The sequence below is a fragment of the Temnothorax curvispinosus genome, unplaced genomic scaffold, assembly GCF_003070985.1.
Source record: "Temnothorax curvispinosus isolate PA1 unplaced genomic scaffold, ASM307098v1 QBEX01013184.1, whole genome shotgun sequence".
Taxonomy (NCBI): domain Eukaryota; kingdom Metazoa; phylum Arthropoda; class Insecta; order Hymenoptera; family Formicidae; genus Temnothorax; species Temnothorax curvispinosus.
The window spans coordinates 78,531-88,608 of NW_020222964.1; the positions used below are offsets into that span (position 1 = coordinate 78,531).

Consider the following 10,078-nt stretch of genomic DNA (forward strand, 5'->3'; position numbering starts at 1 on the left):
TACTCAATACGTCATTAATTCAACTGAAACAATGTTGATGTAACTAAACTAATAAAGTTAACATACTGTTTTATGTTAAAATAATTAATTTCGACACACATGGTAGTTAAAAGTAACAAATTGTTATCTAACTCAAGGTATTGGTTTAAATTTCATCCTTTAATATTTAATATTGCGAGAAGAACGGATTCGCGGAGTCGCCGATCAACATATTAATTATTTTTCCGCCGCTTATCGATCGTTAGGAAATACCTGGCGAACGTTTATTTCTTGAAGAGGTAAAAGACACCAAAATAGGGTAAATGTTTGAGAAATAGGACGCAATTTCGTATAAATTGCTCGTCGTCGCGTAACATCCAATATCCGACGCGTTTCTTAATTACGAGAACATAAAAGTCCGTATACCTACTGCCTGATGTTCCACTGAATTTTTTATGTAGTTACTTGTGGGAAAGGACTAACATTAACGAGAAAGGCAAATCGAGTTCCGCGCGCTAGATTGCGGAGGAACGCCTCCTCGTTCATTATCTGTACTTGCTCTTCGATTTTATTTACAAACGGATAAACGCATCGCTCGGATTATCTTATAGCGATCGATAGACTCGTATTAAATTGAGCAATTTGTAGATATACTTCCGATTATCGCGCTGCGATAGATCTTCGCCTGGATATCGCGAGGTCAAACTTAATTGATCATTAAAATCTTTGCCGCGTGCCATATGATTTTAAATTAATTCACATTGTACAAAAAAACTGTATAAAAAAGGCGGGACAAACGCTCGCCGATAATTTCGTAGTACGTCACATTAATTCAGTTTTCAATTTTAGCAGCAGACAGCTTGATGATTAATTGACACGTTTTAAATTTTTGTCCCGAATTTGTCAAAAAATTTGTAATTTTAATTAATATATGTTTGGTACTTTGAAATTACAGAATGTCTTCTAACTTAGTCTAACTTAACCGTGTTGCGTGCCGAAAATATGTTAAAAACACTCGTATATGCGACTCTACCTGTGGGGAAATGAATTTCCGTAGCCGCCCAAACGTTCGATGAGCGTTACGTCGCTGGGCCTATTGCTTAGCAACCGGAAGTAGCAACAGAAGCGTCTATAGCAGTTATAACACGCCTCACATTTTACGTTATACGGCCTTACTTACACACAGCTGCCTCGGCTGCGCGGGGTGGCAGATGTCTCTCTCAAATGTCGGCGTCCAATGTCATCGTCGGGGATCGCGACTGGAGTGCGAGCCGCCCCTGCATGGATCTTCGTGACCGACGTCGCCGATCGCGAAGACCGACGTCTTCCGGGAAACTGACGGCTTTCTCTCCTTTTCTTCTGTCTATCTTCTATAAATTTGTCGTGAAGAAAAAGTAGGTAACGCGAAATAAATAATAATAATCTCCGGGATGCTCTCTCGATCACGAATGCAAGATGATTCCTGCGAATTGCATCAGCGATTATTAATAAATTCTAGAATTGTCAGGGGATAAGGTTGCGCCGGAGACGGAGACTCCGAGATGGCGTACAAACAGCAACCGGTTCAGGACGAGCTGGAGCTGGAGACGATGGCGGAGGCCGAGCTCTCGAGGCTGAAGAGGCAGTACAGGATAATGGAGAACGATCGGGCGGCGTGCGCGGAAGACGCGAGGCTGCAGCTCCGCAATCAGCAGAACGCGATCGATCGGCTGGAATACGAAAAGGCCGAGCTCGTGCTGGCGATTAAGACCGCGCGATCGAAAGCGTTCGCGCGTAAGGACGTGGAGATGGACGGGAAGCTGAGGTGTCTGTTGACGAAGCGCGCCAATTATATCGAGCTGATAGAGAACGAGAAGCGACAGATAGCCGAGCTCGACGAGCAGATCGGCAAGGTTGCTGGTATTGCCAATGTCATGTCTATGTGGATCTGTATAAGCAAATAACGCGCGAATAATATGATTATATATCTGTTTGTAGATGTAGACACGTAACTAATTAACTATTTCAGCAAAGCCAAGTAATCTATATCCTTCACTGTTAAATATTAAGAGATGAAATTTAAACTAATATCTTGAGTTAAATGACCTTTTGTTATTTTTAACTACCATGTGTGGCGAAATTTCTTATTTTAACAAAACAGTAATAGTTTCAACTCCATGATTTTAATTAAATTAACGATTGAGTAGGAGCAGTAGTGAATATAGGAATAAAAATGATCCAAATCGAGTATAATTATTAATTTGACACTACGAATAAAAATTAACAAAATTAATCGCTTGACCGAAATACCGATTCGTAGATGTAAGAAAAATAGGACGGAGCATCTGATGCGAGACCACAAACATGTTATATCGCGACCGTAGTGATCGATAATGAACGAAAGCGTCGCGACTTGTCGCGGCGAGAGATCGCGTCGTCTTCTTTAAGCGTACACATAGATGAGGAGAAATATCACTTTCATCCTCGCGACATCACGTTTACGACACGTAAGAATGCTGTTGCAGCTTTCGAAGGATGTCACGAGCATGAAGATGAAAGTGCGCACCGACGTGCAGTCGCGGGAGATAGCGGCGCAGCACACCAAGACGATACTCATGCTGGAGAACCGGGTGGAGGTGGCGACGAAAAGGTTCAACCTGGTGATAGCGGAGAACGCGAGGCTGCGCGCCGAGATCGAGACCCAGCTGAAGGAACGGTCGCAGTTCATGCAGGTGTGGAACAAGCTGATCGGCCAATTGAACACGGGCAAGCAGATCATCAACGACCTGATCGAGCAGGCGACGGTCACGTTCAATCAGCGGGACGAGGAGCTCAACAAGATCCAGGCGCTTCGCGAGAGGTATAAGGAGTTGCGACGCGGATTTTCCGCGCCGTTGAATCGGTGCCGTACTGTGAAATGCGATCTGCGCGAGCGTAAAATATCGGCGATTTACGCGACATCGGATGTTGCCGATCGACGATTCACTCGCGAAAGTGGAAATCTTCTTCAGATCGTTGTCCCCATAATCTAGATGGTTTTGTTGACTACACGCGAAAGAGATCCACTCACGTTCGGTCTGGAATGAATGCGCGATGTCTTCGTTGTCTTTGAATTAGAAACTCGGGGGAGCAACGGCGGAGAGCCAATGGCGCGTGAAATTTCCGCCGCTCGCTTTCCGTACGATGCCGTAACGAGTCCTTGATTTATTCGGCCGCGGTGCGAATTTGCGTAATTTTCTGCCGAGCAGAGAGGAAAATTCCAATCCGTAAACTGACGAAAGGGCGTCTCTGTTCGCAGGGGTATAAGGGACCTGAAGAACCACACGTCGGAGATGTGTGAATTGAAGAGAACTCTGGACAACGAGATGAAGCTGCAGGAGTTCCTTGGCGTGAAGGGACAGTTCCGCGAGATGGTCGATCTGAACGCGAAGCGGGAAGCCGAGAGGCAGGCCAAGCGGGAGGAGAAGCAAAACAAGATAGCGGCCTTCACGCAAATCTTGCAGACGATCAGACAATTCACCGGTACCGTAAACCGGGCTTTTGTTTAGAATAATCGGGCATGCTAAAACGCATTCTCTTTGTGTTCTCAGATTTTCTCACGGCATACTTAAGCTTGCTCCAGTTTTAGATGTAGACGTATTTTAACGCTTATTTGATATTCAAACTATATATCCGATGGTTTACGCTATTAAATTAAAAATCTCGGCTCCGATTAACGCAATCGTAAATAAACAGGTGAGCAAGAAATCGACAAGCTCACCGCGCACTTCATCAAGCAAGAGGAGGAGAATTTCGCGCTCTTCAGCTACGTGAATGAATTGAACGACGAACTGGAAAGTCTTCAGGCGAGAATGGAACAGCTGACGGCGGCCATCGACGAGGCACGTGCCCTGAATGTGCATCGCGACCAGCAGCAGGCCGAGACCTTGGATAAGATCGCCAAGGAACTGGACGAACAGACAACGCTAGCGGATGCTGCCGAGGAGGATCTCGCCGAGGTTAATAAAAGAAAAGACTGTCCGAAATTTTACGTTGAAAACTTTGCGATTACTTTCTCGAAACTTGAAAACATTATTTAAAACGTAAAATATTTACGTCGATTGATAATAAGATGTCACTGTTGAAATTTTCATTGGCAAATCAATGTCGCGCGCCTTTCAAGGATTATCTCGTCATTCTCGGGTATCGTCCTTGATCTTAATAAAACGAATTTATGGTTTCGATATCCGCATGGCGACTCGGCAAACCGCAGCAGCCCGAATATGCAACGAATAATTACTCATGTTTCATTCCAGTGCAACGATGTGATGGATAAGCTGCTGCGGGGGATCGACGGCCTCTTCAAGGCGATACGTTGCGACAACTCGCCGATTTTAGAATTGCTGGGCGACAACACCCACGTTACCATGAGCAACGTCATGCTCTATTTGGGCATTATCGAGAAACGTATCACCGAGATGTTCCACAAGGTTTACTGGGTGGACAAGGAGGGCAAAGTGCCGCAGCTGCGGCTGGACGAAGAGAGGAAGCCCAGGCTGAAAGTTCCCGTACTCAATCGCATCGTACCCACCCAACCCTGTGTTCTGTGAGCTCCCCCCCGCTTTGTTACCCTATCATGTTCCTTTATTCCGTATCCTTGAGCCCACATCCTTCCGGTCTATCGACGGGTATCCTCGAAATTTTCTGACATTTCAGGCATTTAATCTCGAACGTGACAGTCTAATTTCCGTTCGATACTTAAAATAGGTCAGCTCTTCTCCTATCAAAACAAGGGATTAGAAATTGACTTATAGTACACGATAATCGATAGACATCTAATCAATATATCAGTGAAAAGATTTTTTATTAATTGACTACTTCGGCGCTAAAAACGCGTCAAGGATATCCGGGCCGCCTGTCAACTTCATCTGATTACTTTAACATATGCAGCTGCGTGGAGCAAGAGCAGATGCAGTTCGTCTCGGAGGGCTTGGAGGTGCCGCTGACACGTGCCGAAGCCATGCAGAAGCTGCGACAAAGGCTCATGGAGGATTATACGGAGCTGCTTCACAACGTGTCCGCCTGTCACTTACCGGCGGCTAGGAAGATTATTCAAAGACGTTATCAATAAAGCGAATTAACGACGTATTTTCTTCGTGGATTTGCGACGTGACCTTTTGCATCGTAATAACGTTTGTGTGAAGCTTACGAGGATTCAGCCCGCGAGGGAATCACCAGATCGCCGCAAACGCGCAATCACGTCACAAAGAAAATAACTCTGCGTATCGACTTTTTGAATTATATAATGATTTATTTTACTTAAATCCATTTTGAGATATATATGTATATAGATTTAAAAAAAACATCATTTACACTTTTTACGAAGGTGGTATAACTTGGACTTTTTTGTTACCGAGTGTTTCATTCATTTACTTTGTCGTCACTCATCCGCCGGCTTTACGACACCGAAGAATCGCAATCGGACGCGGTAATGGGATGATAGATAGCTCTATTGCGGCAAGCCTTTCTCTTCCCGCACCTTCTTCTTGACGGTCTTGATAATGCGCTTCAATTCAAGGATGGTGCGCTTGATGTGAATCAGCTGTTGCTCGACGTCCTCGCTGCTCACCTTGACGGGTATCTCTTTCCTCTTGCAAATCTGCTGATAGATGTTCCAGCAGCACGCCTTCACTTGCGTAAGCTCCAAGTTTTTCGTCGCGGCGGTCTCCTTTATCTTCGATACGATCGTCTCCCATTTCAATTCCTGCGCTTTCGCCCGATCGTATCTCGCTTGCAGTTGCGCCAATTTATTATTCAGGCCCATTAATACTTGCGTTTTGACTTCCGTCAAGTGATGCTGCACGTAAAAAAATTATCTCTATAACTCGCGGGTTTTCAATCTGTTTTTTTTTTCTTTTTTATTGAGAAGGGAAGAGGGCAGGGAGAATACTATTTGAAACGAATATTTGAAAGCCAAGAGCTATTAAACACGTAAAAAATTTTATACTATTAAAAACGCGATTGAAAATCAAAAAATGATAGATGCGAATTAAGCACGGGTAAAAAGCACGATAAAATAAAAAAGAAACAGAGATAAAGATATTTCAATAAAAAGTTTAGGAAAGTACTTTTAGTTGTTTGCGGAATGAACATCAATAAAGCAGTTGTAATTGCAAAGCGTGTTAATTCACATCAATCACTGCAATATTTAAGGGGCGATTAAATTAAATAATTCAAAAAAAGATAAGGAGAATTTATAGGATCACGATAATTCGAGATATGACAAATATTAGATGATTGTTAAAACAATACTATTTCTGTTCCTTTGTCTTCTAGCATCTGAAGGTTCCTGTCTTGATGATCAGACAACGCTTGTCTGGCCTCGACTAAAGTTTCGTAGCGATTAAAAATTTCATTGATCGACTGAAACTCGTTCGTCTCGTTCACGACCCTGTCCAAGTAATTTTGGTACTTCCTGTATTCCCCTACGTATCGCTGCATTTTATCGCGCACGTCTCTCATGTAGCGCAATTTCTGCTCCAATTCCTCGATCTAATAAAAAAGTAATATCAGTTACGATCAATATAAAAATCTTTTTTTTTCATATTTTTAATAGTTGATCGATTAAAAATTAAAATCGCGAAACTCGGAGCTTCTAACATTTATTCCCTATATCGACTCCGTACTTCTTGCTTGTATTTCTCTTGGCGTTCGTTCTCCTCTTTGATCTTCTGCTCGGCTCGCTCGCGCTTCTCGACGTTCTCCTTCACGAGCGTATTAAACTTTACAAAAGATTGCCGCAACTGCAATTGCTGCTTTCTCGCCTCCTCCCATTGCTCGTCCATGTATTTACGTTTTATCTCTTGTTCCGCTCGTTTCTCCTTTAATATTTCTTCAACCTGGGTCAACTCCCGACGAGCCCTGATCACATCTGTCGCCGGGCAAACCCTCGCCTTGTCCCATTCCGGATATTTTCTAACATTATTTTTTAACGTGACAAAAATATAATTTATAATTGTGACAAATAACGAAACATGAAACATATTAAATTAAATCTTATTTTAAAGTTTATTAAAAATCTAATTTTCCTATTATAAAATAAAACAAAAACGTGAAAGTTCGTAATTCTATTGTATTAGACTGTCTGTTTCGTATTCTTAATCAATTGTTGCGTGTTACAATGGATCGTTTATCTTGTACATCTCTATTTTTACATTCCCCATAATTATCTTCTAATTATTTCTTATTTTTCTGACGCATAATCCCTCGGCATATATTAAGAACAATTAAGAATACTTTGTTACAACATTTATAATTGTTTTCTAATTGCGTTACTTGATAGCCTGACGTTCCTCTTGCTTGGATATAAAGTACTCCGAAACTGCTTTCTGCGAATTGATCGGGATAACAGCTCTATGCACAAGATTTCTCGACTCATCTTGCGCCATTTCTTTTTCTTTTTCAAAATATCCTTTTAATTAATTTTCAACGAACGTATCTCAACGTGAGTTTATACGCTTTAAAAAAATATGTCACAAAGAGAAGGAAGCATATGTATCTGCTGTGCACGACTGATCGACCAAACAAATTGAATGCAGTCGCGCACACACACACGGGCGCGAGAAAGAGACGAGGAACACGTGGCAGGCGCGCGGCGGGAGGGTAGGGAAAGTCGAAGGCACGGGAGAGGCATCGTTGAAAATAACGAACCGGGTTTTATTCATTTATCGTACACTTTATACAAGAGCTAACAATGACCTCATTAAAAAAAATGCATAGTTATTAAATATCGCGCGGATGAAAGAACGACGAGGAGTAGGGGCAAGGGGGGCGGAAAGAGGGAAACGCGCAATACGGTTGGCGAGGATGATAAAAGCATTCACGTCCGTTCACGAGTGGGCTTCCTGGCCGAGCAGAGAAAGTTGCCTGAGCAATTGCTTGGCGTTGATGAAGGTCGTGGAGCCGTAGATGACTCGTTTATTCACCCCGGCACCGCTTCGTTGCTTCACATAGTCCACCAGATTCTGGTACTCGATGTAATTGCCGCCGCCGACCACGAAGACTATCACGTCCTGGAACGTCGGCCGGTTCTTCGGCATCTGCTCGTTGTGCTTGAGCTGCTTCGGGTCCAGGTAGAGGTAGTCCTCGGTGCGCGAGGACTGCTTGGACTCCATCAGCTCGTCCACGATCTTGGTGACGGGCAGATTGTGCTTCTTCACCACCAGATTCTTCACGCCCTCCATGACGAACGACGAGCCCTGATTCATCAGCTTGGAGAACATGCTGACCGTCTTGGTGCCGCCGCCCTCGTAGCTGCTCTGGATCTCGGCTATCCTGGTGTAGTTGCGCAAACGCTTTACGTATATCAGCGGGTTCAGGTCGCAGCCGGCCGCGGTGAGCGCCGCCTCGAGCTTGCCGTACTCCGCGTCGGACATGTTCGTGCAAATGAAATAAATAATAGCCAGACGCAGCTTGTCCTCGGCAGTGCCGCAGTCCGGGTCGCCGATGGTCTCAAACACGCTCCGGTCGAGCGTTTGCTTGCTCATAATTTTCTCCTCCAGCTCGAAGAACGTGTCGAGCCGTCTCGACTTGATGGCGTTCAGGATACCGGTGGCCACTGAGGTGTGCATGTCGATCAGCCGCTTCATCTCCAGGAGCTGCGGCAAAGAATTTACGGCGCTGGTCAGACGGGCCGTGTTATTGGACACCATGGACAAAGCCATCTCGTTGTCGTTGTCGATGCCCATGGAGGACTTGAGCTTCTTCACGTCCTCCTCGAAGGTGCGATACTGCTCGAGCTCCTCCTGTATGGCCTCTGCAACTCGGGGGAACGGGCTGCCCTTGTGCTGGCACCAGAAACGGTCCCGGTTGTCCAGCTCGTAGGCGCGCGTCTTGGAGCGTGTCCCACCGGCGGGTGACCGTCCCACGCTCTCCTCCACGACGAGCCTGTTCAACGTCATCTCGAGAACGTCGTGCGCCAACGCCTGGTACGTCCACGTGTGGTGCAGCGGCGTGGCCATGTCGACGTTGCGGTCCAGCACGATGAGCAAAGGCCTCTGGAAACTGTAGTGACCGGTAGCGGACGCCTCGCCCTCGAACAGGTTGTTCCTCGCGTCCCACACGTTCTCCCGCAGCTTCTTGTCGATCATCTTGGCGACCATCTCGGCGGCGTTGCCCCTGGGACACCTTATGATCGGCACGGTGCCCAGAGTGACGAACACCGAGAACAGGCAGTCCACGATGATGTCCATCACGGACTCCATCTCGCTGTCCTTGACGTCGCCGCGATTGATCGCGTGGTAGGATATCACGTCGCTGTTCTGATGCCGCAGGACGAACAGATCGTCCTCCAGGGTGATGAAGTTCAGGTACTGATCGAACACCTTGTGGATGCTGGCGACGACGCCGCCGAGCAGGGCGGCGGCCGCCAGGTCCTCCATCCTCTGCCGGCTGATCGGCGAGATGAAGTTGAGGTGGTAGACGTCGTAAAGGCCGTTCTGCAGGTCCTGGCCGATCCTGCCGAGGTTCTCGTCGGTGGGCGCGCAGAAGTAGATCGCCGGCACCTCGGGGATGGAGTCGCGGTCCGAGTGGAGCTGCATGTGCAGCGTGATGCCGAGCTCGCGCAGCTCCTTGACGGAGATGAGCGGCGATATGATGTCCTGGCCCAGGCGATCGTAGACGAGAATCTTCCACGTGGGCACCGCGCCCTCGAGCCGCGGCTCGGGCTGATTCAGATTCAGCATCTGCTTCAGGGCGTTTATCTGACGGTCGCGCAGGCTCATCGTGACCGGGGACGGGTCACCCGTTTTTTTCAAGGAACCTAACCTCGCGCGCGCGCCCGCGACACCCGGGCGACACTCGTACACGGTCGGCAGCCGGAGGCTGCCAGTCAAGTTACGTGACACACGCGACCACCGCTGCGATCCCCGGGAGACGTCGAACGCGCACCTGGTGTCGCATATAGAGCGGAATTCTCAGAAGTCTGTCAATCTAGTCCGGTCTTGTGCACCCACCGAGCTGTCAAACCATACGTATGACGGAGAGACGGACACGTCACGTTTTGATGTTTTTCGTTTGATACGTTACGTGACGATACATTACCGATAAAGCAGTGACTTATCTGACTTACTTTAGATAATAC

The 10,078-nt window shown here is 46.5% G+C and overlaps 3 protein-coding genes across 4 annotated transcripts; 1 reads left to right on the top strand and 2 right to left on the bottom strand.

Annotated features, from left to right (window-relative positions):
- Positions 1–957: 957 nt before the first annotated feature.
- On the top strand, positions 958–5,087 carry LOC112463418 (coiled-coil domain-containing protein 63). Of its 2 annotated transcripts, XM_025029824.1 has the most exons (7): positions 958–1,373; positions 1,478–1,871; positions 2,484–2,818; positions 3,257–3,480; positions 3,694–3,956; positions 4,254–4,543; positions 4,888–5,087. In XM_025029824.1, the coding sequence occupies exons 2-7, from the start codon at positions 1,521–1,523 to the stop codon at positions 5,066–5,068; spliced, it is 1,644 nt and encodes a 547-aa protein (XP_024885592.1). In that variant the 5' UTR covers positions 958–1,373; positions 1,478–1,520; the 3' UTR covers positions 5,069–5,087. The 2 variants fall into 2 exon arrangements, with proteins under 2 accessions (XP_024885592.1, XP_024885591.1); XM_025029823.1 differs by having other exon boundaries at positions 1,487–1,871; positions 4,254–4,906.
- A 336-nt stretch (positions 5,088–5,423) lies between these two features.
- On the bottom strand, positions 5,424–6,982 carry LOC112463419 (coiled-coil domain-containing protein 42 homolog). Its single transcript, XM_025029826.1, has 3 exons — positions 6,624–6,982; positions 6,250–6,489; positions 5,424–5,794 (listed from the first exon to the last, which is right to left on the bottom strand). The coding sequence occupies exons 1-3, from the start codon at positions 6,978–6,980 to the stop codon at positions 5,447–5,449; spliced, it is 945 nt and encodes a 314-aa protein (XP_024885594.1). The 5' UTR covers positions 6,981–6,982; the 3' UTR covers positions 5,424–5,446.
- A 650-nt stretch (positions 6,983–7,632) lies between these two features.
- Positions 7,633–9,999, bottom strand: LOC112463415 (protein sly1 homolog). The gene has a single exon (XM_025029821.1). It carries the CDS (start codon positions 9,717–9,719, stop codon positions 7,827–7,829), a length of 1,893 nt encoding a protein of 630 aa, XP_024885589.1. The 5' UTR covers positions 9,720–9,999; the 3' UTR covers positions 7,633–7,826.
- Positions 10,000–10,078: the final 79 nt, after the last annotated feature.

Excerpts from the sequence above, each read along its gene's own strand:
- LOC112463419 (XM_025029826.1), bottom strand. The coding sequence starts at position 6,980 with ATGTTTCATGTTTCGTTATTTGTCACAATTATAAATTATATTTTTGTC. Across the intron at positions 6,490-6,623 it reads AAGAGAAATACAAGCAAGAA|ATCGAGGAATTGGAGCAGAA; the intron begins GTACGGAGTCGA and ends CTTTTTTATTAG. Across the intron at positions 5,795-6,249 it reads AAGACAAAGGAACAGAAATA|CATCACTTGACGGAAGTCAA; the intron begins GTATTGTTTTAA and ends TTTTACGTGCAG.
- LOC112463418 (XM_025029824.1), top strand. The coding sequence starts at position 1,521 with ATGGCGTACAAACAGCAACCGGTTCAGGACGAGCTGGAGCTGGAGACG. Across the intron at positions 1,872-2,483 it reads TCGACGAGCAGATCGGCAAG|CTTTCGAAGGATGTCACGAG; the intron begins GTTGCTGGTATT and ends ATGCTGTTGCAG. Across the intron at positions 4,544-4,887 it reads CCCACCCAACCCTGTGTTCT|CTGCGTGGAGCAAGAGCAGA; the intron begins GTGAGCTCCCCC and ends TAACATATGCAG.
- LOC112463415 (XM_025029821.1), bottom strand. The coding sequence starts at position 9,719 with ATGAGCCTGCGCGACCGTCAGATAAACGCCCTGAAGCAGATGCTGAAT.